Source organism: Salminus brasiliensis, chromosome 7 (genome assembly GCF_030463535.1).
Source record: "Salminus brasiliensis chromosome 7, fSalBra1.hap2, whole genome shotgun sequence".
Taxonomy (NCBI): domain Eukaryota; kingdom Metazoa; phylum Chordata; class Actinopteri; order Characiformes; family Bryconidae; genus Salminus; species Salminus brasiliensis.
The window spans coordinates 28,101,581-28,124,925 of record NC_132884.1 but is presented as its reverse complement, the minus strand read 5'-3'; the positions used below and the strand labels follow the sequence as shown (position 1 = coordinate 28,124,925).

Here is a 23,345-nt window from a genome sequence, read left to right as displayed (position 1 = left end):
TAATGTCAGGAAATAAGTCGATTTAACAAACATAAGAATCTAAACTGTTAGATTATGCATATATTTGAATGAGGTCATTGTACTGTAGTAAATAATGTAGTTAATTATGGATGAATACCTACATTTTATGGTTGTATTATGCTTGCAAATTCCAATTCTCAACATTAAAGTACTGGGGTGGGATCGAGGACAAAAACCAGGATGGGGACATTCTCATATACTGTCCATATATAAATTCCACCTTCATTTCACGTATTTCTCTTTAAACCTAATCATATTTATGCATCACTCTCTCTCTCTATCTTACTCATACACTCACACATACGTACATACCCACAGACAAACAGGATGGACCTTTGACACTACATTAGTCCTTCATTTCTTTTTCTCTGTCTCTCTCTCCCTCACTCGAACACACACACACACACACACACACACACACACACACAGTCATAAAACTCCCCTTCTCAAAGCAAGCCTCATTGCCATGGCAGCAAGCTATTTATACACAATGAGCTCTCGATGGAGTCACTAAAGGTGCACGAAAAAAATAAAACTCCTGTATGTCAATCAATGCTGGAATCTTTTAATGTCCAACGTTTGAAGTTAACGAGTTTGACTAATCAACGGTGCACATGGAAAGAAGGTGTGACACACTGTCATTATAAACCCTCCATCAATCAGTAAGTACAGACACATCCAATTCCGGCAAGCACATAAGAGCACTAAACGTCAGACGTGCTGGAATAAGCACCCCCCCCAACCACTGTTTCCCCCCCCCAATGCCTCCCTCAGCACTTCAGCCTCTACTCTAACACCAAAGCACAGGACAGCAGTGGACACACTATTTGAGGATCTGTTATCAATATCGCTACTGGAAGGGAGAAACCAGTACTGGTTCATCCCTAATTATATAAACAACACACTGGAGTTCTTTGCTGGAAGTGTGGAAAGAATACGATCTTACATTTTCAGTCATCAATCACAAGAGAAGGTTGAGTTCCAGATAAAACTCAAGCCGTTTCTAGTCCAAACGTTTGACCTGTTTCAGAAAGCTTGGCCTAAAAATATAAAGGGGCCCCTTCGAATGGTGACGTTAAAGAACAAACATCTTTTCAAAGTAGCCTGAGACCTGAACCGGGGTTAAATAATTGAAATTTCTAAAGCTTTTTGTGCAGTCATGCTCACTTATTACAATCTGCACTCCACACTGCGGGAGCCTTTTACTGAAATGAGCTAAATACAAAGTAAAACACAGCGTGGTGCGACGTATCAGCAAATTTAAGTGTACATGTGGGTGTGTGTGTCTTCATGCATTCTCAGAACAAATATGTCCTCATTTTGTGGGAAAGCCAGTGCTAAACATGAGTCACTTTCAAACAGCTACACTTTACAGACGCTACATCAGTCCTGGTTTGTTATTGAGATTGAGTTTAGGGTTATGGTTAGGGTTATGGTTAGGGTTATGGTTTGGGTTAGGGTTAGTCTTAGTCCCAACAAGGTACAAAAGCGAATGTTAAAGAGATCATGTGCTCTGGACCTCGCATTGATTCATTCACACCACTGTAAGTACTGCATAGCTGTGCATATAGCTGTTTACCATGCAAGGACTTTCACATTAACACTGAGCATCTGTCCTACACTCATTGACATTCTCGTAACTCAAGACCTGCTGTTACAGTAGCCATAGCTCTTCTTTATCTGTCTAGTTCCTGCATGGAGTTCCAGCTCAAATGCAGACTCTCCACTGGTATTCCACAAGGCTCTGTGCATGGTCCTCTTCTTTTTCTGTCACTCTACACTCGCATCAGATTCAAAACCCGGACACAAGAGCCCTTCTCCTTTCAAGTACAGCTCAGCATGACCCTCCATCTTTTAAGATGAATGGAAGACAAGCATGCAAACATTTTTTCTGTTCTGGCACCTAAGTGGTGGACGAACTTCCCCTGGATGTCTATATGGCAGAGTCGCTTGCTAAAAAAGTGAAGACCTAGCTCTTTCAAGAGTATTTAAATCAGCACTTATCTTGCACAAATTAAGGCTTTCCGCTGTTCTCTTGTCTTGCTGACTTGTTTGATATTCAGGCAGAGTAGTGTAGTGAGTGTTAAGTAATGTGTATCTAGCTATCCCTTACTGACTTTTGTATTTGGCAGCATCTAAGCTAGAGGTATTTTTTTTATTGTAGCCCTTACAAACTAGCTATGGATATTTAAAAAAAAACAGTAAAGCACTTAGTGCCTTAAATGTAATCATAAATGTTATTGGTTGTGCTAACCGATGTTGACCATAGCAGAATGGGTTCCCCTTTTGAGTCTTGGTTCCTCTCAAGGTTTCTTCCTCTCAGTAAGAGGGAGTTTTTCCTTGCCACTGTCGCCTTTGGCTTGCTCAACAGAAGCTTGGACCCGGATCTCTGTAAAGCTGCTTTGTGACAACATTTGTTGCGAAAAGCATTATGTAGATCAGTCTGAATCCAGCTGAATTGTTTTGTGGGTCTGTGAGTCCCCAGTAAAATCACAATGACATGCTCTCTCGCTCACCTGGGAAATGCTGGACCATGCATTGGGCAGCTACACCGCTCACAGCTAGAAGTCACCTTTTGTAGCACTGGGAAGGTTAGGAGTTTATCTGTGAGTGGTAATGCATAATACTGTGCATTTGCTTCCCACTAAATCATATGTGGGGAAACTCCTCTGCCATTAACAGTGAGCATGTGACACATGTGTTTCTAACATTCCAAAGCACAATAAATAGCTAAAAAAGCCAACAGATAACAGTTTGATCAGTTGCTGTGTATGCATTACAGTGTACATTACCTCTCACAGTAACTCTTCTCCTTTAGTAATGTGATGTCTCAATGTCATATCGGTTACTGCAAATCTGTCATTCTACTACAATTCTACTCGTAACCCAAGCCTTGATGCAAACAACTTCCAGAAGACTTTAAAAGACATGTTACAGAGATACAGGAACCGGGAAAAGACTATAAAAGCATTGCTAAGCAGTCCATGACCTCAAGCTGAAGAGACACTGGGTAATGGAACAAGACAATGATCCGAAACACACAAGCAAAGAAGAATATTTGTGTTTTAGAAGGGCCAAGTGAGAGTCTTAACCCAATTAAGGTAGTGTGGTATAACCTGAAGAAGGCTGTGTATGCAAGGCATCCCAGAAATATTGATGGACTGAAACATATTTGATGGGAGCAATGGTCCATTGCGCAAATCTTATTTACAACAAATTTATTTTTATTTATGGGAAATGGTGGATAAATTCAAGGGTTCACTTACTTTTTCTAGCCTGCACTGTAGATGTTTAATCAATATGCTCAACAAACAATAGTACTCAGTAAATCAAAGTAATTCCAAATGGTTCACTTACTTTTTCTCGCAACTAGACCTAACTCTACCAATCTTATGGACATCTAATGAGGTTGAAATGCATACACTGTGTGAATGCATGCTTTTATTGGCAGTATTACATGATGCCCTCTAGTCTTCTCACTCCGAAATCTGTCTCACAGAATAATCATCACAGGGCCTGGTGTAATCCCTTCCATGTAAGGTTTGCCTGATATTACTGCTGCTCTTTGCTGCACAGAGCCAAATGCAGACACACAAGCACAAGCACACACACACTGTGTCACTGATACTAAGTGTAAAGTAATCCTAATTTGTGTCTCTAAAGAAAGCTAATCCGTTGTACAGAAATAACTAATCTGAAAAGAGCAAGTGCCATTCTTAGGCTGGCAAATCCTGTTAGCACGGGCTTGATTACCTTCCTTAGCTAAAGACTTCCCTCGGGACTTCCTGTTTGAGTTCAGGAAGTTCTGTTGCAAACCTGACCTCATAACAGGCCATGCACTTCATTTTCTTTAGCATGCAGCTTGCTATTTCATGCTGACAGGGTCAGGAAGAAATAATGTGATCATTGTGAATAATTCATTTTCCTAATAACACTCCATGTATGCTCCACAAGTGTTCATGCTGTTAATGGTGCAAAAAGCACTAATCAATAAATAAATCTAATCAACAAGAGAATCGGTTGGAGAATTATGAAACTGCAGAAAGTGAATGCAACAGAAAGGAACAAATGCTGCTTCTCCGTTTTAGCACAATGGACAGCTCCACTTACGGAAAACCACTGTAGCTCTTAATGGAAATTCTTTTTTACATAATTTACTGTCAAGATTATGCTTAATTGTCCTTTACATCCCTACAGTCTTCAGTGAATTTCAACACTTCTTTTATTGTGTATACACATATAGTTTTATACTAGCTTCAAAGGTGACATAATCACTTTTAATTATACTGATTCATCAAATTTGTCTCCTAATTATAATACAGCGTGTCCTGAAAATGCCAAAAGTTTCCATTACACCTGAATGATGTAGAAGTTAGAGAAAAGGAGGTCACTCTGGGCAACCCAGGTAGGCAGAACATATTTGCAAAAGGGCTAAGGGATATTTAATACATGTAAAAGTAAGCAGTACAAACATTTTAACAGAAGGTTTCTGCCTCCTCAGTGGTTCTTCTAATTAACAGAAAAGTTTGTGAACTCCAAAAATATGGCAAAGACACTGTATGAGGGCAGGGTTGAAAAGATTGAGTATAATAAATAATTCAACTGCACTGAAACTATTGCCCCTTAAGATCACACCAAAATGTAAAAGAATATAATCACTAACAAGGCCCTTAAAGGATGCTTCTGATTGTTTTGATAGTTTTGGTGCTATTTATACACCGTATTAATGACACAGACGATATGTTAAGAATGCTTAACTGGGTTTCAGTAAAGCAGCTGTGGTGCAGTGGTGCAGCGGTAATGGCCCCACACTGCTAATCAGAATCCCGGGGAGAAGAGAAGAAACATCAAGGGCAGTCTAATCAGGATCTTTCAATCAGCGTGAATACTTTGTTCTGTGCTCTGCATCTCTACGTGCGTTATGTGACATAATGTACAGTGCAGAGGACCAATGAGCAGACATAGGCATTATGTTTTCCATCATTGTGATAAATACTGTTACAATACGCCTTAAAAGTATTCTCAGTACTGAAAGATCACTAAGTAACTGCATATTTCCTTAAATGTAGTGCACTATATATTAGGGATATCCTTATACAGTTGTTTGCCTCCGATCTGATCTGAGTACTTGTATTAGATCAGAACATTTCTACTATTTTTGTGGCACTACTTGTATATTTAATCCTTCTCAAATATAATAATTAAATAAATAATAAAAATAAATACATTTAATTTTGACAATACAATATTATTATTGTAATGAATACCATTTATTGCAAACATGTTTTCACATCATGAAATTTTGGTCATATCGCCCACCCCTAGCAGACCAAGAGTAGTGAGACTGTACTCAACAACAATCAGTGGATAGTAACTGCAGAAGGACACGTACACTATATGTCCAAATAGTTGTGGATACCCCCTCTAATGAATGCATTCAGCTCATTTAAATTAGATTCATTGATGGCTCATGTGTGCAAATGCACATGCACACTTGTCTAGTCCCTCTCTTTGCAGCAGGTAAACATGAACCTAGTGGCACAATGCCTAATGCCAGACGTATCATCCAACATCCTGAACTCACAAACACTCCTGTTGCTAAATGCAATCAAATCCTCAGAGCAATGCTCCAAAAAAATGTAAAAATCTAGTAAAAAAAAAAACTTCCATGGACTGCGAGACTGTTATTCCAACAAAAGCAGGATGAACTCTTTTTAATATTCTTGATTCCAGAAGAAACAATGAATGAGTAGGTGTTCCAATACGTTTGTCCATAAAGTTTATGATCTGATGCTGAAGTTTCTCAATATCTAATCTAAAGCCTAGTGTCAGATGTGGGCTGGAGGGGTATAAAGCCCCCCAATCACTGAGCTGTGCAGCAGTGGAACTGTGTTCTCTGGAGTGGTGGTGCTCCATTCAATATTTTTGGGATGAGTTGGGGAGTAGGGGACCTCACTACTACTTGTCACTGAACGCAATCAAATCCTAACAGCAATGCTCCAAAAACTCTTTTCAACTCTTTTTTAATAGCCTTGATTTCGAAAGAAACAATTAATGAGCAGGTGTCCCAATACTTTTGTTCATATAGTGTAGTGGATTGACTGTCCATTACCTTATCTAATAATAATAATAATCTAATAATTTGTTATTTTAAATTGTTTTCATGTTTTTTCTTAGTAGTTTAGTTTGCTAAAATCTAAATACAACAATAACTGCACTTAAAGTTTTCCACAGCCATTTCAAATATGTCTCTTTTTTGCTGGTAATGTTTGTTTGCTGGTAATTACGGGTGTCAGAAAATATTGATATAAAAAGTATTGCAAAATTATGTCAATAATTATGTCAATAAAAAAAAAAACACTATATACATTCATTAATAGTTTACATGCAAAGATTGGTGGCAGACAGTGGTTCATTTTATGCTGTGTTTAAATGTGGCCAATAGATAACAGTATCAAATCCCATTGTTCTGATGAACTTTTCTTTTACTGAGAATTTTTTGTTCCATAAAATTTGAATTAGAAAATTTAAATATCGCATTGCTTTCAGTATCGCAATACATTGCAATATATTCAACCGTAAGCCCTATTGGGGTGTTCCCAATGCACAGCCCTACTAGTAATACGATACGATAAGTCCTTGCTTGTGACCTTAACTGCATGTTTGATTTACCATTCATCACACTACCCATCACTAATTTTCCATTTAGCCAGATCACACTATATAGACAAAAATCCACTGCAATATTTCCCACTTGTCAATGAAATCTACACTCAATGTCTATGTCTCGAGTGTCATGGTGCCATTGTTCATTGACTGTAAACTTGTGCTATCCATTATTGGTCATGAGGGTCCCCTCTTTTCTATGGAACAGCAGCATCCAGATGGGAGCGTTGGTTCACCTGCTCTGCTTCCCATTTACCATGGTGAATTGGACATGGTTACCATCATGTTGGCCTGGTCTCATATGGTGGAACGCTCACTGGCCATAAACCATGTCTGGCATGAAGCTAAAGAGCAGACTCAATATAATAAACTCGTATTGAAAATACTCACCCGTAATGAACACATTATATGTACATCCTTGGTGCCATGCAGAAAACGCTCTAAAATGGCAACTTCACAGGAGAAGGAAAAAACCTTATTGACTTTCAATGGAAGTCAATGGAGAAACATAGTATTCCAAGTCATACGGAGCATTTCTATCGGTCCATTTTTTTATGACATTGCAACAATGTAAAAAAAAAAAAAAAAACAGCAACAACGGAGATAGAATGTGACACATATAAATAAAAATACATACCATGCATCTACGCAATTCCAACTTCTGCCTTAGAAGTTATATATATATATATATCATGAAGTATATATATATATATATATATACATATATACAGAATACTATATATTATACACAATGCTATATAATCCTATCTGTAGAAAGAGGAGAGAATATGCCATACAGGCACTGGATTTAGAAAGCTTTATAAGATGTGCATTTCCTCCTGCAACCTAATGGACAGTATAAGTGTATTCCTCATACACAGATGAATTGTAAGGAGGCTGCCAATCAATACTGCTGGACCTCAACATTTGCTGACTCAAAATGCACCAAAAGCAGCTTCCAGTTATAAGTTCCTGTCCAGTAAACAGACCAAAGTGTCCTGCTCATTTTATACTATGTTAAAGATAGAATCCACAATTTACTATGTTAATGTGTGTAAACATTTATTGTGTTACTGTTTCATTTTTGCCACCCTATGATCTCAGCACTGCACTGAAACAGCCCAATAACACCATTTAAGACGTAACAACAGTTATTATGTTCCTATTTGTGTTTTTCTTACTGTTTTTTTAAACATAGCTACCAACTACATTCCTCATAACATGCTTTTGGACAAACACCTTCCTCATTTAATAAGGAGGTACTAAAATGGGCATTATGGGCCTATGCTGATATCAGGTATTCGTTCTGCACATATCTACTGATGCTGATGTGGTACACATACATGTATACAACATAGAAACTAAAACAAAATGCACCAAGAGTTGCATTACAGTGTAATATAACACTCATGTGTACATAATGTAACACATGCAGGTCATTATAACCAATCTCTCTGTACTCTGTAGGATTCTGATGCCCTCATGAATTCCTGCTAATCTCAAACTGCTGAATTTGGGAAAAAGAAAAGACAACACTACAATCCATCTATAACCTGAAGTCTACTTAAGTGAACGTGAGGGAACAACTGACATCCAGGACCCACAGATCTTACAGTGTAAGGAAGACAAGGGGCAGTGTGACTTCAGCACCGTGGACAGCGCCGTCTCATCAGGCATCACATGCCCATAACAGACTCGATGCTTTCAGAAAAATCCGCCGCACTAATTGCCTTAAGTGCTGTGCAACACCCCACTAACAGGACCTCGTGGAGCTGTGCTTCACACTGCTGGACCTTCGTGTAGTCACGTATGACGAGTGTAAGAGACACAACCAAAGGCGCACAAGAAACAAGTGAGTGGACTTACCATGTTGACCTCAGACACCATGTCTATGCTGGCCACGTCAATACTCATCCCAACCGCGACCGGTGCGCCTTGAAGGAGCAAAGAAAACTTATCACCATCAACTCCGATCAACACGTAGCTAGCTTTCCACCATCACAAAAAGTGAGCAGTGGTCTGAGGCTGAGCCTCAACGTACCTCCAAAGTCCGGTCGAAGACGAATGTCATATCCTTTCAACAGCTTGTCCACTGTCTCTTTCACAAAAGACATGTTGCCTGGTTCGTTGGCGCTGGAAGAAAATAATAATAAAAAAAACAACAACAACAACATATTTGGCTCATTTCTTAAAACGACGGCACTTCCAAGACCACCGCTTCCCAGCTGCACTTCACTTACCTCTGAGCACAGCACATCACAGCCACAAGCACCGGCACTGAAAGAACACCAAACAGCCTTCGTTTCTGTACCCCAATCATTCCTTATTCTTTCTGACAAGGAATCGAGTGAGCAAACGGACGTTGTGAGGCTTCCCCCAGTGTCTATTACCGCCCGGCTACAGGTCTCCACCGCCGAACGCTACTCCATCAGTGCCTGTCTGCTGATGAAGTCATTTCTGACTCCGGTAGCGCTGGGATGGGAGGGAGAGAAGTGGTCGCAGTCCGGCTTTTCGCTCTTCTCTGGAGACGCTGCGTTGTTCGCGAGCTGCCACGCATCGTGCCCACAGACTCTATGGACACCGGCCGTAGGGGAGTCGGTGTTTGGGGCTCAGCCAAGCCTCCATCCTTCGGATCTCCCTCACACCTGACTGCTGGGCTACTGCGCTACATCCACTACTGAAGTCCCAGAGTGCTGTTTCTAATATCGACCGCACAGGTCTCGAATGCGCGGGAACAGGAAAAGAAAACGCACAACAAAAAAATAAAAAAGATGGAAAACAAGAAAATGTTTGTGGGCCGGGAGTCAACTCTTTCACCCCCAAGCCTGGCGGCTGACAGCTAACGACAGTGAGTGGAGTGTGGGCACCACGCTGCCCACAGTTTGAGGAAACTCACGCCATTAAGACTTCGCTTCAGACGAGGCGGTCACGTGACCCGGCGGTTGGCTAGCAACGAAGAGCGTGCGGCTGTTTGAACGGCTCTGTGGACTCTATGGCGAGCGCAGTGAAGGGAGTTGTGGCATGTGGCTCCTCAGGAGACGTCGCTGTCTGTTATGTCAGTTGGCTTCATGTTATTTGAAACTGTGACACAAAAAATGTACATCTGTTGCGTCATTTCTGTGAAAAGGAGGTGAAAAGGAAGTGTGGGCACTGTGTTAGCTTGCTGCCCAAACCCACGCTAACGGTCTGCATTTATGTTCAGTTACATTGAATAGACACTGATCAGCCATAACATTAATACCACCTGCCTAACATTGAATAGGTCCCCCTTGTGCCGCCTCAACAGACCTGACTATTCCAGGCATGGCCTCCGCAAGGCAGACCATACTAGACTGGGCCCTACAACTCTAACAATTCTGCCAAACTACTCAATTAATACATATTTGTCAGTCACAGGCACTTAGATTTGTCCTAAGCCCACCTCCATCCCTCCCTCCCTCCCCATGCAGCACTCCTGGGTGGGGTCTCCATGGGTTGCATCAATCAGCCCATTTCCCTGTCACTGGTTCACCGGTTGTCCTTTCTTGGTGCACTTCTGGGAGCTACTGGTCACTGCTTACCAGAATAAAACCCTACAAGATCTGCTGCTGTTTTGGAGATGGTCTTAATGTTATGGCTGATCAGTGTGTAACTGAATAAAAGGCATCCTTTTGTATGCATAACCGTCTCCATTCGGAGTACATTGCAAACTCTACTAGCTCTCTTTTTGAGTTGGCTGGCAGGCCTACGTATTAGCCCGGGCTTGTGTAAGAAGGCAGTTCAGCGGAGGACTGGCTCAGAGATTACACAGGCACCGAGCGGGGACTTGACGTCTTATCTCTTAACTTCATCCTTTACAATTCAGCGATACGGAAGGTAGACAGTTTAAGAGCTGATCCCTCAAACGCCAGAGCATTGTATCTGTGGCAGCTTTCATCGGAGCTGTCATGACTGCTAAGTACCCAGCGCTTCCCCCTTCATTTGAATGTTATGGATACAGGTACTCTTTCTCTCGCTCTCTCGTTTGCTTCTCCCCCCCCCCTCGCTCTCCCTCCCTCCCTCTGCCTCTCTTTCTCTGGAGACAGATGGAAACCACAGAGCCTGTGGGATGGTTTCAAATGCCTGTGCTTTAGGTAGTTATTAAAGCGCCCATACTGTACACACACACACACACACACACACACTCAAACACAAAAAGTGATAAATAGATCATCATGCTACGCACAGGGGAGAGAAATAAGGGCTCCTTTAATGACACTTTGTGTGATGAAACCAATATGATATATTACTTGTCTTCACCTGCTCTCTCCATCAATGGATATTAAGCCCTTTCCAGTGGGCCTCCAGACAGATCTTATAATCCATAATCAGATTTTCAGTGAGGCCTGACAGTCTGCCGGAGATTAAGCCCTAGTGAAATGGCTGCCACAGGGCCTTAAAAAACTTATCATCAGGCTGATAAAACAATCTCGTTAAGTTAATCTGTTTTCATTAGAGCTGCACACTCTGGTCAGAGTGAATAGAGGGGCTGTGGACAGGGGCTGTTTGTGGATTGGACACAAGCTCAGACAGTGGTGGAAGTCTGTCTGGGGCCGTCTCGAATCCCTCCCGCTCCATTAGGGCATGAGTGTGGTGTGGGCGCGGCGTGATTGTGCCTTAATGGCTTTGGAGGCGCGCTCCGGATGCTCGGGCTGGGGGTTCCGCTTCTCGGCACAGCTCTGCAGCTGGGAGGCGAGCTCCAAGGAGGTGAGACAGCGCTGTCTAGGAAGGACCATTGCGCTAGATTTCCGACAAAGGCAAAGGATTATTTTAGGAGGACACTAATGTTAATGGACCAGCTCTCTTCACTGGAGGTTTGCTAATGTTAATCTATTGACCAAGAGGAGATCACACTACACTCCTAAAAATAAAGGTGTCAATAGGGATTTTGTTGCAATATCATAGAAGCACAAAGTTGCCTTTGTTCTTCCCTATAGAGCCTTTAAGTGGATGGCACTTTAATGAACTGTCTTTGTAAATTATTTGTGTAAGTATGAAGTTTAAAGGGCCTCCACACAATGTAGAAGTTCTACATTAGTCACACTTTTTCCAAGTACCTTTTATTTTAGAGGGTATATTCTAAAGAAAAGATACTTTACTAAAAAAACTTGAATGTCAGATGGGTAAAGATTACTTCAGATTGGTGGGATACTTTCTGTAGATGGTGTAGATAGTATGTAGAACCTCTTAAAAAATGGTTCAGTTATTGTTCCAAATGGAGATAAGAGTGTCATATGGCACCCTTAAATTGATTCTTCAAGGGTCCTTTACTAAAAGCAGCAGTATATGTAATTACGACATCTCAAAGAATACTTTAAATGGTTAAATGGTCCCGCTGATGTTTTTTTAAAGAACCTTCTACACAGAATTTACAGGATGTGATATTAGAGAGGCGCTGTGGCATGGACTGTATTAGGTGACAGAACAGGTTGTTATTATGAAGGTTAACTGGTCCACTGTGGCAGGCCGAATGCTCTGTACCACTCACCAGTAATCGTTTCTCTCTGGCATCAATACCCCAAGGGGCACCACTGTTATGCTGTCAGGAAGTAATCAGTCTGTGAGAAATCCATTCTCAGTACACCTTAACTATGTACTCTAGAACATCCAACAAAGTTTCCTTTGCCCATGACGATCATTTTGCACTTTGCTACAGCTGACTGGTGTGCTCGCTTATTTATACATGCAGCAAACCCTGTCACGTGGTATCTGTAAGGTCACAGGCCAAGGAGTTCATTCCAAACCAAGGCTGGTCATAATATTCTGATATAACTGTGTATATAGCAGTGGCATAAACAATTTGCTTATAACAATAACATAGTCTGTTTTGGTGATGTGTATTTGTAGTAGTTATCAAACTGATTCTTAGGGACCCACAAGTGGTCCACAATTGTTCCCATAATTGTTCTGTCCCTATGCATTGCAAGTTGGGTTGGGGCAAAAATCTGGACTGTCTGGGCGTCCCTGAGGACCACTTTGACAACCACTGCAAGTTATTTGCACCAGAAAGGGTCCTGTAATTTTTACAAGCAAAACAGCATTTTTGTACAATGTACATTTAGTAGAATTTACATTCTACTTCCTTAAAAGGTCCACTCATTGTCCAGACATCTCTACCTAGTTTCCTACACCTTCCTACATGTACGCAGATGTACATGTAGAGTCGAAGCTCATCTGTTGCTGCACAGTTTGCATTGGTCATCCTCTAGTCATTCATCAGTGGTCACAGGATGCTGCCCACAGGACATTTAGGGCTGGTTGGTGGACTATTCTTAGGTGTTTAAAAACTTCAGCAGCACTGCTGTGTCTGATCAACTCGTACCAGCGCAACACAAACACTAACACATCACCACCACATCAGTGTCACTGCAGTGCTGAGAATGACCAGAGGGTTTTGTGTAGCACCAAAAAAAGGTCCCATTCTGATAGCGGAAGTGTAGCAGAAGGTTTACATGTTTTATTCCGTCAATCATATATATAATTAGAGACCATATGAATTTTAGCGTAATCCTCCTTCATGCTAAGCTCAAATCCTTTCGGTTGTAAAAATGGTAGTGGGGGCAAATGTGGTTGCTAAATAACGGCAAATTTATGGCCCTTTTTTCCCACATACATTGATGGAGGCAGTTCTTTTGCTCCTTGCAGCATAGCTGGCTTTCGAAGAAAAAAAATCAGCTTTCAAAGCAGGAGAAGCAGGCGTTGGGGGCTCTTTCCACAGCACATACCCACACACGCCCACGACTCATCATGCAAACAAAGCAGCCCACTCGCGCACAGCGATCCGTCTGAAAAAGCGAAGGTTCCTGGGAGTGTGGGCTGAGCAAATGGCACCAAGTCACAGTCATGCACCGAGCCAAATGCTGTTAAAGCATTTAGAGTGATGGTAGTCAAACCAACCAGGCCGTGGGTGGACCTTCAGTCCAATCTCCGTCTCCACGGGCAACATCTCCGGGTCCAACGGCATCTTTGATGCGAGCGGCCTCCGTTGGGCCTCCTGATCCCGCGGCAGAAAACACATCGCACATGCTTATACGGCACTTTGCGTCACTATATTTGATTCTTCCCACGAGGGGTGTGCGGTGTTGCTACCTATGCTCTCTCTCTAATCCACTGAAGGGGAAAAGTAGTACAACATCACTGGGGGAGGAATGGAAACACGCTTTCCTCGGCTTCCCCTGAAAAGGTTTTGCTTTCCATTTATGTCAAGATGTTGCAGATGCAGCAGATACCTTTCCCAGATTGAATGGACACAGATAAATAGATCCCGTGGAATGATGCGAATATCGCACGATGCTGAATGAATAATGCATGTGCACTGCTGACATTGGAGGCCTGATTTGTTTTAGATTGAGACGGGCTTACTCTGAGCCTCTCGCAATACCTATTGGAACTTTCAAGGGATTCGGGCACGGCTGTGAAAAGCTAGGCAGATGGCTGGGCAGGTGCAGTGCAGGAGAACACTCAGTGACTACAGTAACCCTTACAATTGTCTGCTTTATTCATAATACATTTCTGTACATATGGTGTGAGTATTAAGATGAAATGCTTACCTTGTGTCATAGATTGCAAATAGCTTTTTATTTCCGTCCACTGCATTCCTGGAAAACACAAAAGCAATGGAACATTACTAATCGCTCTTATGTGACAGTAACAACTTAACAAGTTAACAGTCAGTCAGATGAGGCCCTTGCTAGAAGTCAGACATAAGCCCATGCTATAAATATTAATATTTCAGAAATATTTTTCCATGCGTGTGCACATATTGGTATATTTTGCGTGTGTGTTTGTTTGTGTGTGTGCAACAGTGATTCAACATGGCAGTTTTCCATCCCATGCCACAGAGTTCATTTGCCTGTAATGTCCCACTAATGAACATGTGGGCTTCTAGTGTAATGACCACTGGTGCCTGTGAAAGATGAAAGATTTCCTGCCACTGTATGGTTGAGGGAGCAAGCGATAAAGGCCACCTATAGACCAACAGTCATTTCTGATTTAATGTAATAAAAATTTTTTGGGGGGGGGTGGGGGGTGGGGGGGGGGTGGGGGTTTAGGGTACTGTAAAATTGTACTACACCAAGTTAAAATAAATAAGCACATTCACATGACTGAGGCTCAGTTGTGTCCTGTTTAATTCCGCTCTCACTTTTTCAAGCTCTGATTAACACAGGCACACCTGCATACATACAGACACTCAGGGTCGGGCTGATCTGGAACTCACATGGCACAGGTGGACTGTCACAGCTGTTCTTGTGATGGGCTCACTGAGGTTTACGTCAATGGAGTCAAACAGCATTCAGGCACAAACCATTCCAAACACAAACAAACAAAAAAAACACAGCCCAGAATACACTGCTAACATATCAGCTCAGCAGACACACACCTCAGGGAATCCTGGTCAACAAAGAACACGGCTGACTGACTGCCAGTTTCGCCATTTGCTCCATGACCATGAGGGCACTTTTCCTTTATAATGTGGCAAAAAATAAGCAACACATACTTTCACACTTAAATAGAACAATGGTTTACACTCCACACTCCTTCTGCTCGCTTTCAGTTTTCACACATCATCTTCATCAAAGTTCACTATACAGTTTTGAGTCACTCAAAACACACAAAACAAATGTGCTATAATTGGCTGGTTTGGTTGGTCCTTGTATTTGCCTGCGTCCTGTACGTTCTGTAGCTAAGTTGCAGCTTTACTGACATTAGTTTTTTACTGTAACTGGGTACAGCTAGCAAACATACTTCACTTGAAGCTTTTAGATGTATAATTACAGACTAAATAACTCTCAGGCTTGGCTAAAGAAAGGATTTATTGCAAAGTATAGGCTCTCCTCTTACTTGCGATAGAGCAATTAGGGTTACTTAAAGGGAAGCTCCATTGATTGCTCAAACTTTCTGCATAATTAAATGGTTAAGATGTGAACAAAGTCATTCAGGGTGGTCTGAGGTGAAATGTGCTGTACTAGAGGAACCAAGTCAGGGTCGCTGACACTCTGAAAGGTTTAATGCCTCTAAGCGTTATTGCGATGAAGTTGTTTACAAATATACTGCCAGGTACCCCAAACATTCTTTCCCAACATTTCTGTGACCAATAAAATGGCTATACTTGCATTGTAGATATCTTGACCCCTGGTTCCGGTCACCAGCTCTACTGTAAGGAAATCTGAGCCTCTACTTTCTCTACAATGCACCAGTTCACACAAAAAAAACACATCCGAATGACATGTGGCAATTTCCTGCATTAGCGAGATCATAGAGTCTCACTTTCCTACAGCGCTCATATTAGATTTCAGTGCTGTGTTATTTAAGGGTGATGATCCATTACCAGCACCCTTCAGCCATCTAGCCCAATGACCTACACGTCCTGGAGTCAGGAGTATCACCATAAAGGTGGTCAGGGAGTCTGTCCTCAACACTGGGTCTCAGGTACAGGCAGCTATGCCTTGATCTGCTCGGAGTTGGGAGCACTGCAGAGTGACAGGGAGCATCAGAAAAAATGGGATTAGAGTTCCCTCTGATGGTTATGCTCATTACTACTCTCTGGTACCCGTCCTCCTCCACAAACACATTCACACAACCCCACCCACAGACTCAACTCAATCCACAACACAATTCATTGCGGACAACCCTCTCTTATCTCCCTGTCTAAGCACATGCCTGTCCATTATCTGAACTGATACCCTAGCCCTTTCCAACTGGGCCTGTCCTCACTGTAACTCCTCTCACATTCACCTCTATTGGGATTGTACACTGGAAGCCTGTGGCTGCAGCTTTAGGCAACATGCAAATGATGGAAACCACAAGAATGACGACAACAAAGTGCTGGCATGTTTAATTTAGGATACATAAAATTCCAGAATCTTTTGAAATAAGACTTGTGTTTTGCACGCGTGTGGGATTTGTAGTCCCCTTCCCCCTCCGGCGCTTTGGAGGCCACTGATTGGCGCTTAGGAAAACGCAGAGTAAGCAGAAATGTTGGGAAATCCACTCATTTCGCTTTAGCATTTTCTCAGCCCCAGGGAGACTGTATCCCCCTCCTCTCATCCGAAAGAGCTTACAGCCGAGTTCCTTTACGGCCTTCTTCCCTTCGATATCCCCCCCTGGAGGGTAATTATGGCGGCAGCGACGTGCTTTCACTAGTATTCCCAGTATGGACCAGTGCAGTCTCAGTGAGAGCCCAGCGGTAAGGGCTGGAACCGGCACGTGCCGCCTAGCGGTCAGAGGTGGAACTTGCGACTCCGCAAAAAAAAAAACCACACACACACACACACACCCTGATGGGATTCTCCAGTGGAAAACAGCATTCAGTTACATTACAGGGAGGGAAAAGTGGGGGTCTGTTCAAAAGGGGGTGAATGCAGTGTAAAGCAAAGACAAAGGCAGACGACCAGCAGGGCATCCATACACACTCACATACACACACACACACATACTGCTGCTCCACGCGCGCTGCTTTTGTGCTGTGTGTGCTCGTATCAGCACTGTGTTGCAGGAGTGATGGGGAGGAAGGCGAGAGGGGGTTCGTGTGCAGCGGCTGCTCAGTCCTGAGTGCTGTAGGAAGGAAGGAAGGAAGGAAGGAGAGAGGAGAGGAGGACGGTAGAGGAGCTCCGAGGCTCCACACTACGGGCTCTGCGGCCACTTCTGGAGGAATCCGCTACGTCTCAGGAACGCGTCAGCTGCACCGGCAGGTAAAGCACCGCTGCTCGGCGTGTACTCTTCACGCGGGCTCTCCGTATGGCTGTTGTATGAATGGTCAGTTGTCTCCGTCAGCCGCCGCTGCAAACTCAGCGAAGGGCGCTGGGAGACTCAGAGGAACCCAGAGCAGCGATAAAACGCGGGTGCGAACGTCAGAACCTTCCATTAATTCTCTTAACGAAGCCACGGTGCTTAATTCGATCAGATCGATCACTGTACGATTATTAATGAAATCGTCTCGGTGTGGGATCGACTCAGCGGCGGGGTTTCTTTAGTCCAGACCCGCAGACTGGAATACTGATGGCCACATTGGGGTATGATGGGTACATTGAGCTCCAGTACTTTTCTGTCCTGGGCTGCTGTTGTAAGTTGGCCAGCGGTTGAGCCACAGCAGTCCGTGACCTGAGACGGTCGTCTGCGTGAGTAGGAATTGATGAGGCGTTGTTTATTGTGACTGAACAAAAACAACAACAACAACAACAACAGCAACAGTAAACAAACATCAGCTAACATGCATAGAAAATGTGTTGTTATTATTAATGATATCATTATTGTTGTTGTTGTCATAGACTATTAAATTAACTATTAATTTATCATAATTGAATTGTTATTTATAATTTATTCATAGTATTTTTTTTTGTGTATTTCTACTAAAACTGAATGATTAATTATACTTATATACACACTATGATGTTTGGTCCAGATATTTATTAATTTACCGGAATCTTATGTCTTGTATTATTCTTAATACATTTTTAATGTTATACCGTGGACCTGGGTTTTGGACTTGCCTCCTCGAACCTCCCTTCCCTGCTGTAGTCTATTCTACTCCGTCCCTTAGTTTTGCCGGCGGTGCGCTTAGTATAGTTTAGTGAGAGTGGCGGTGTGGTGTGATTATCTCTGCTCTAGTCTGCAGTGGATTCTGATGCCTCTTTTGATGCTCGTTCTCAGCCGGTGTGTGAGTCACTGGGCTCTGTGTGCCGGTCTCTTTTGCAGGTATGGGCTATGAGGCACACTGCAGCGCTGCAATGAGAAGCGTGTGGGTCGCAGCCGTCTTCATCTGCTTCACATGGCGTCTCAGGTACAGCACTACAGCACCGAGCACCTACCATCAACCCATGCGCTCCGTGCACTCCGACACAATCATTTCTCTTTCAGCACACTAAGGAACAGTGTTTCATCAGCATTCATCACTGGGTCCTGCAGGTTTTCCTCTTGATCTGTTGTGCTGAATCAAACCCAGCAAGCTCTCATACTTCTGAAGATAGCAGTTTTTCCCTCTGATATTAAATCTCATAGAAAGGGCTCATTAGTGCTGTCAGGCATGCGTCAGGTTTGAAGTGCATAACAGTACGATGGCGTGTGTTTCCGAACCAGCCTCTGCCAGACCACCACAGGGAGTCCTAATGAGGCTGAGCTGAATGACAACATCACAGTTTTCACACGCATCCTGGACGGGCTGCTGGACGGCTATGACAACAGGCTGCGGCCCGGGCTCGGAGGTAAAGACACAAACTCCTCTCTGTTGTTACACCTTTACCTACGCCTTTATATTTAGAATACATTACATTCAGACCTAAGATCCTGCTAGAAACAAGAGTCGGTGCAGATACCTGCATCCATTTTTAAGTAATGTTTTAAAGCTCCACAAAATGTGAATGTAAAAAAAATCTTTAATTGGTCCAAATGTTTGTGGACGCCCCTTCAAATGAATGCATTCAGCTACTTTACGTTGCACCCATTTCTGACACAGATCTAAATGTAAACACACACGTCTTGTCTAGTCCCTAAAGATAAATACTGCCAATAGAATAGGACTCTCTGGAGCAGATAAACATGAAACTATTGGCATCATACCTAATGACAGGCATGGGCTAGAAGGCTGCCCCCCCCCAGCATTGAACTGTGAAGCAGTGGAACAGTATTCTCTGGAATGATGGTGCTTTATCCAGTACTTTGAGGATGAGTTGTGGAGATGGCGATGGTATCGGGTGGTGATCATCCAACATCCTGACCTCACTAACACTAATGCAATCCTCAGATCCTCAGTGCAATGCTCCGACTAATCTAGTAGAAAGCCTTCTCAGGGCAACAGGATAATATATTTTTAAAATATTAAAACAATAAATAAACTGGTGTCCCAACACCTTTGTCTAGGGTTCGTCATGCTTTTTGCATCATGGTACAAAATTGTGCCTTTTCTATGACATCATTTAAAAAACCTTTGTGGTACCTTTAGTGTAGATGCAAAGATACACCCTTAAGAAGGGGTGGGGTTCTTTAGTAAAAACATTCAATATAGAACCACGACAAATAAAAGAACGTTTAAATGCTTAGATGGTTCTTTTCATGGTTAAATGGTTTTCCTAATGGATATGGTTCTTTACAGAACCTTTTAAAAATGATTCTCCATAGCACCACAAAGGGTTCTTCTGTTGTTAAGTGTCTATTTTCCAGTGTGATATAGAACCCTCTCCTCTGTCTCCTCTGTTTTGAAGGCTAGATGTTGCTGTTTGCACCAGACGTTTCTGTGAAAATTTTCATTACGTTCCGGAGGGTTCTTCTGTTGTTAAGAGAAGAACCCTCTGTTGTTCTATTAACCTTCTGTCATTAGCAACTCTTTATTAGTTAGTAGTACACAATAAAGCACTACATAGAACATTGAACATTGAGAGTTAACACATTTCCTAATTGCAAGACATTCAAGGCATCTCATCAAGTGGCAGGGTAGCGTTCCTCTAGAACTAGCGCTGTACTGCATGTATCCTACTCCTCTATCTGTACGGATGATATGAGCATTGCCAATAAGGCAGCAAGTCAGGACTTTATAAACAGCTTTCTGAATTCTGGAGCGACATGACCATGAAGCATTCTTATTGCATGGCTAAGGGAGGGAGGACTCTCTATTCATCCCAGCTGATGAGATTTTTCGTTTTCATGCAACGAAAGTGATCAATGGAACGTCGAGGTCCTGTGTGCAATTCAAGCGCTTTTTTTCTGCGAGCACACTTTGAATCAAAGTGTTCCTGAGCAAGAGAGGTAGATTATGTGTGTGTGTGTGTGTGTGTGTGTGTGAAAGAGAGAGAGAGAGAGAGAGAGAGAGAGAGAGAGAGAGAGAGAAAGAGCAGCTGAAAGTGTGGATGCTGACCTTGAAAAAGCTATCGCTCTTTTCAGAGGGGGAAGGTTCATTGTTCTCTGAGGACTGAACTATGGAAGAGAAAGAGATGGAGCGAGTGAGAGAGAGAGAGAGAGAGAGAGAGGGGAGAGAAAGACCCTGGCCTGCTCTATTCATGCAGCAGCACAGGAGAGCAGGACACACATCTCCAGCGGCTGCTGCGTGACGTTTGTAGACAAAAGATGGCATTGGACATGATTCGAACGCGAGCTGTAATTGGAGCAGAGGAATTTTCCGCTTTCAGAGATGTCGATTCAGAGATGCTGTGCCTATGAGGTGTCCGCATTCGGCGCTTTTCACCTATGTTCAAGTTTATTCATTCTTTATAAGCTACCACAGGGGTGCTTTGTTATATTTGAAATTTTCAGCAAATTTCTCCAACATTTCTCGCATAATGTTTTCAGATTTGGTGAAGCTGTGAGCTACAATATTGAGCCTGTTTATCAATATTTTATTTCTCTTTCGGTGTGCAATGAGGGGGTCAATATTGCACCACTCAGCAGGTGTGTTTTTTTTGTGCGGCATATGCTGTTTGATATGGAGATACTCTTCCTTATGTACACTATATGACCATATACACTCCTTCTAATTAATACATTCAGTACTTTAAGCTGCACCCATTGCTGACACAGATGTGCAAATGCACACCCACATATTCTCTAATCTCTGCAGAGAATAGGCAGATAGAATGGAACTCTCTGGAGCAGATAATCATGAACCTGTTAGCAGCATGCCTAATGCATTGAGCATTGAACTGTGTTCTCTGGAGTGATGGTACTCTCCAATACCATTGGGGAGTTGGGGATGAAGTGGGGTGGTAATCATCCAACATCATGACCTCACTAACATTCTTGTTGTTGAATGCAATCAGATCCTCACTGCAATGCTTCAAAATCTGGTAGAAAGCCTTCTCTGGAAAGAAGGAAGGGACAGTGACTCAATACTAATCACTGAATTGTATGGCTGTGCATTCTGACTGATTGTGAATTATGAGTTATTGTGAATGTTAATGAGCAGGTTTTTGGTGGACCACCAACATAGGAAAGCAAGACTTAGTTTGGAATCAAAGCTCACTGTACTGTCCAAAAGTTTGTAGACACAGAAGGAATAAATAGTCAGTTTGTTCCACCTTTTTTTCTATTCTTTTGTAAAGGTTAGATGTTGCTTTTTGCACCAGACGTTTCTGTAAGAATGGAGAGAAGTAGTGTGGTCAGGTACTACTGATGATGGATGATTAGATCTAGAGCACATTATTGTAAATGAAATGTAGGGAACCTGTATTTTGTCCCCCCCAGAGGCATTCCTATGGTATAAATACTCAGTTTTGGCACCTGTAGATCCAAAAATACACTCTAATGAGGGGGTCAAAGTCAACCATTAGGCAATCTATGTACAGCTGTGAGCTTTTAAATAAATCTTGACAAATCTTCAAAATAACAACATACAAGACAAAAGTTTTACTTTTATTCTGTTACTTTTTTATTTTATTTTACCAAGCACAAAATTGGACAGTCAACTTTTCCAAACTATTCTACATAGAACCCCTATGATGATGTTTCATAGTTGATTTCATTCAAATAACCATTTGTGGCACCTTTATTTTGAAAAATCATGATATCTAAAAGAACAATTTCAATGTTTAAATGGTTAAATGATTTTGATTTATGATATAATATATGATTCCTTACAGAACCTTGTAAAATGATTTACTATAGCAGCACACTTCTAGGGTTCTTCTGTTGTTGTTAAAATGAGTCAAATAACTTTTTTCAGCACTGAATAGAACCCAGTCTTCTCTTCCGTGAAGGCTAGCTAGATGTTGCTGATGTTCGCATCAGACATTTCTGTGAGAATTCTGATTTCGCTGGTGATGGTGGATGAATCATTCTAGATCCCAAATGCCACTCCATCTCATCCCAGAGGTATTGGCTGGAGATCCATCACTCCAGAGAACACAGTTCCACTGCTCAGCAGCCCAATGCCAGGGGGACTTTACAACCCTCTAGCCAATGCCGAGTATTGGACATGGTGCAGTTAAGCTCATGTGCAGCTGCTCCAGAGCAGGCTGTTCTATTGGCATTGCTTTTCTACAGAAATTGTACAGGAGCTGTGTGTGCACAAATAAACACCTGTGTCAGCAGTGGGTGCACCTTAAAAGAAGCTGAATTAACTGATTAAAGGTGTCTGGGACTTCTTGGACATGCCGTGTTTTTCTACTGCAGATGGGTCTACATGTTTTCTTTGGAATGTTGGAAACACAGGTTTTGTCTTTGACAAAAGTCCAAAAGAGAAATAATGAACTGCAATACTGAATGTAGAGAAAACACTTTATTATTTCATCGGTCAAAATCCATCTAAGACTTAAGCTTCTCAGTGCTTTTCAGTGCTGTGTTTCTGCTTGCCTTCCAGTGATGCAGAGTAATGAATATTCGGCAAACTGAATATTAGATTATCTGTGTATACCTCTACTTTAGTTCTCCCCTACAATATTTATTTGTGTCCAGTTGTACTAAAAGAAGTGCTGGACATGCTAATTCAACACTGGGGATTTGGCTGTGTGTGTTAAGGTTATTCCTGAAGTGAACTCATTGTTTCTGTATGACCTCACAGAAAAGGTGACCGAGATTAAGACCAACATCTTTGTCACCAGCTTTGGCCCTGTGTCGGACACAGAGATGGTAAGTTGAACCTTCAGTTTAGGAGTGGCTGATATGGCAGAACTCTCATGTATCACAATACTTGGGAATGTGTTTTCATGATACACACT

General features: G+C 42.3%; 2 protein-coding genes across 4 annotated transcripts in view; one reads left to right on the top strand and one right to left on the bottom strand.

Moving 5' to 3' along the window:
- The window catches only part of gabrb3 (gamma-aminobutyric acid type A receptor subunit beta3), a 59,177-nt gene extending 49,417 nt beyond the window's left edge, over positions 1-9,760 (bottom strand). The window contains exons 1-3 of one of the 3 annotated variants that reach the window (XM_072684399.1): positions 8,928-9,760; positions 8,729-8,820; positions 8,554-8,621 (exon numbers count right to left, since the gene is read on the bottom strand). In XM_072684399.1, the coding sequence (XP_072540500.1) occupies positions 8,554-8,621; positions 8,729-8,820; positions 8,928-9,007 (240 nt within the window). In that variant the 5' untranslated portion in view covers positions 9,008-9,760. The remainder of the gene's footprint in view (positions 1-8,553; positions 8,622-8,728; positions 8,821-8,927) is intronic. The other 2 variants (XM_072684400.1, XM_072684398.1) reach the window with 2 other exon arrangements.
- A 7,153-nt stretch (positions 9,761-16,913) lies between these two features.
- Positions 16,914-23,345, top strand: part of gabra5 (gamma-aminobutyric acid type A receptor subunit alpha5) — a 54,733-nt gene continuing 48,301 nt past the window's right edge. The window contains exons 1-4 of the mRNA XM_072684401.1: positions 16,914-17,396; positions 18,400-18,484; positions 18,781-18,905; positions 23,189-23,256. Coding sequence (XP_072540502.1) covers positions 18,402-18,484; positions 18,781-18,905; positions 23,189-23,256 — 276 coding nt within the window. The 5' untranslated portion in view covers positions 16,914-17,396; positions 18,400-18,401. The remainder of the gene's footprint in view (positions 17,397-18,399; positions 18,485-18,780; positions 18,906-23,188; positions 23,257-23,345) is intronic.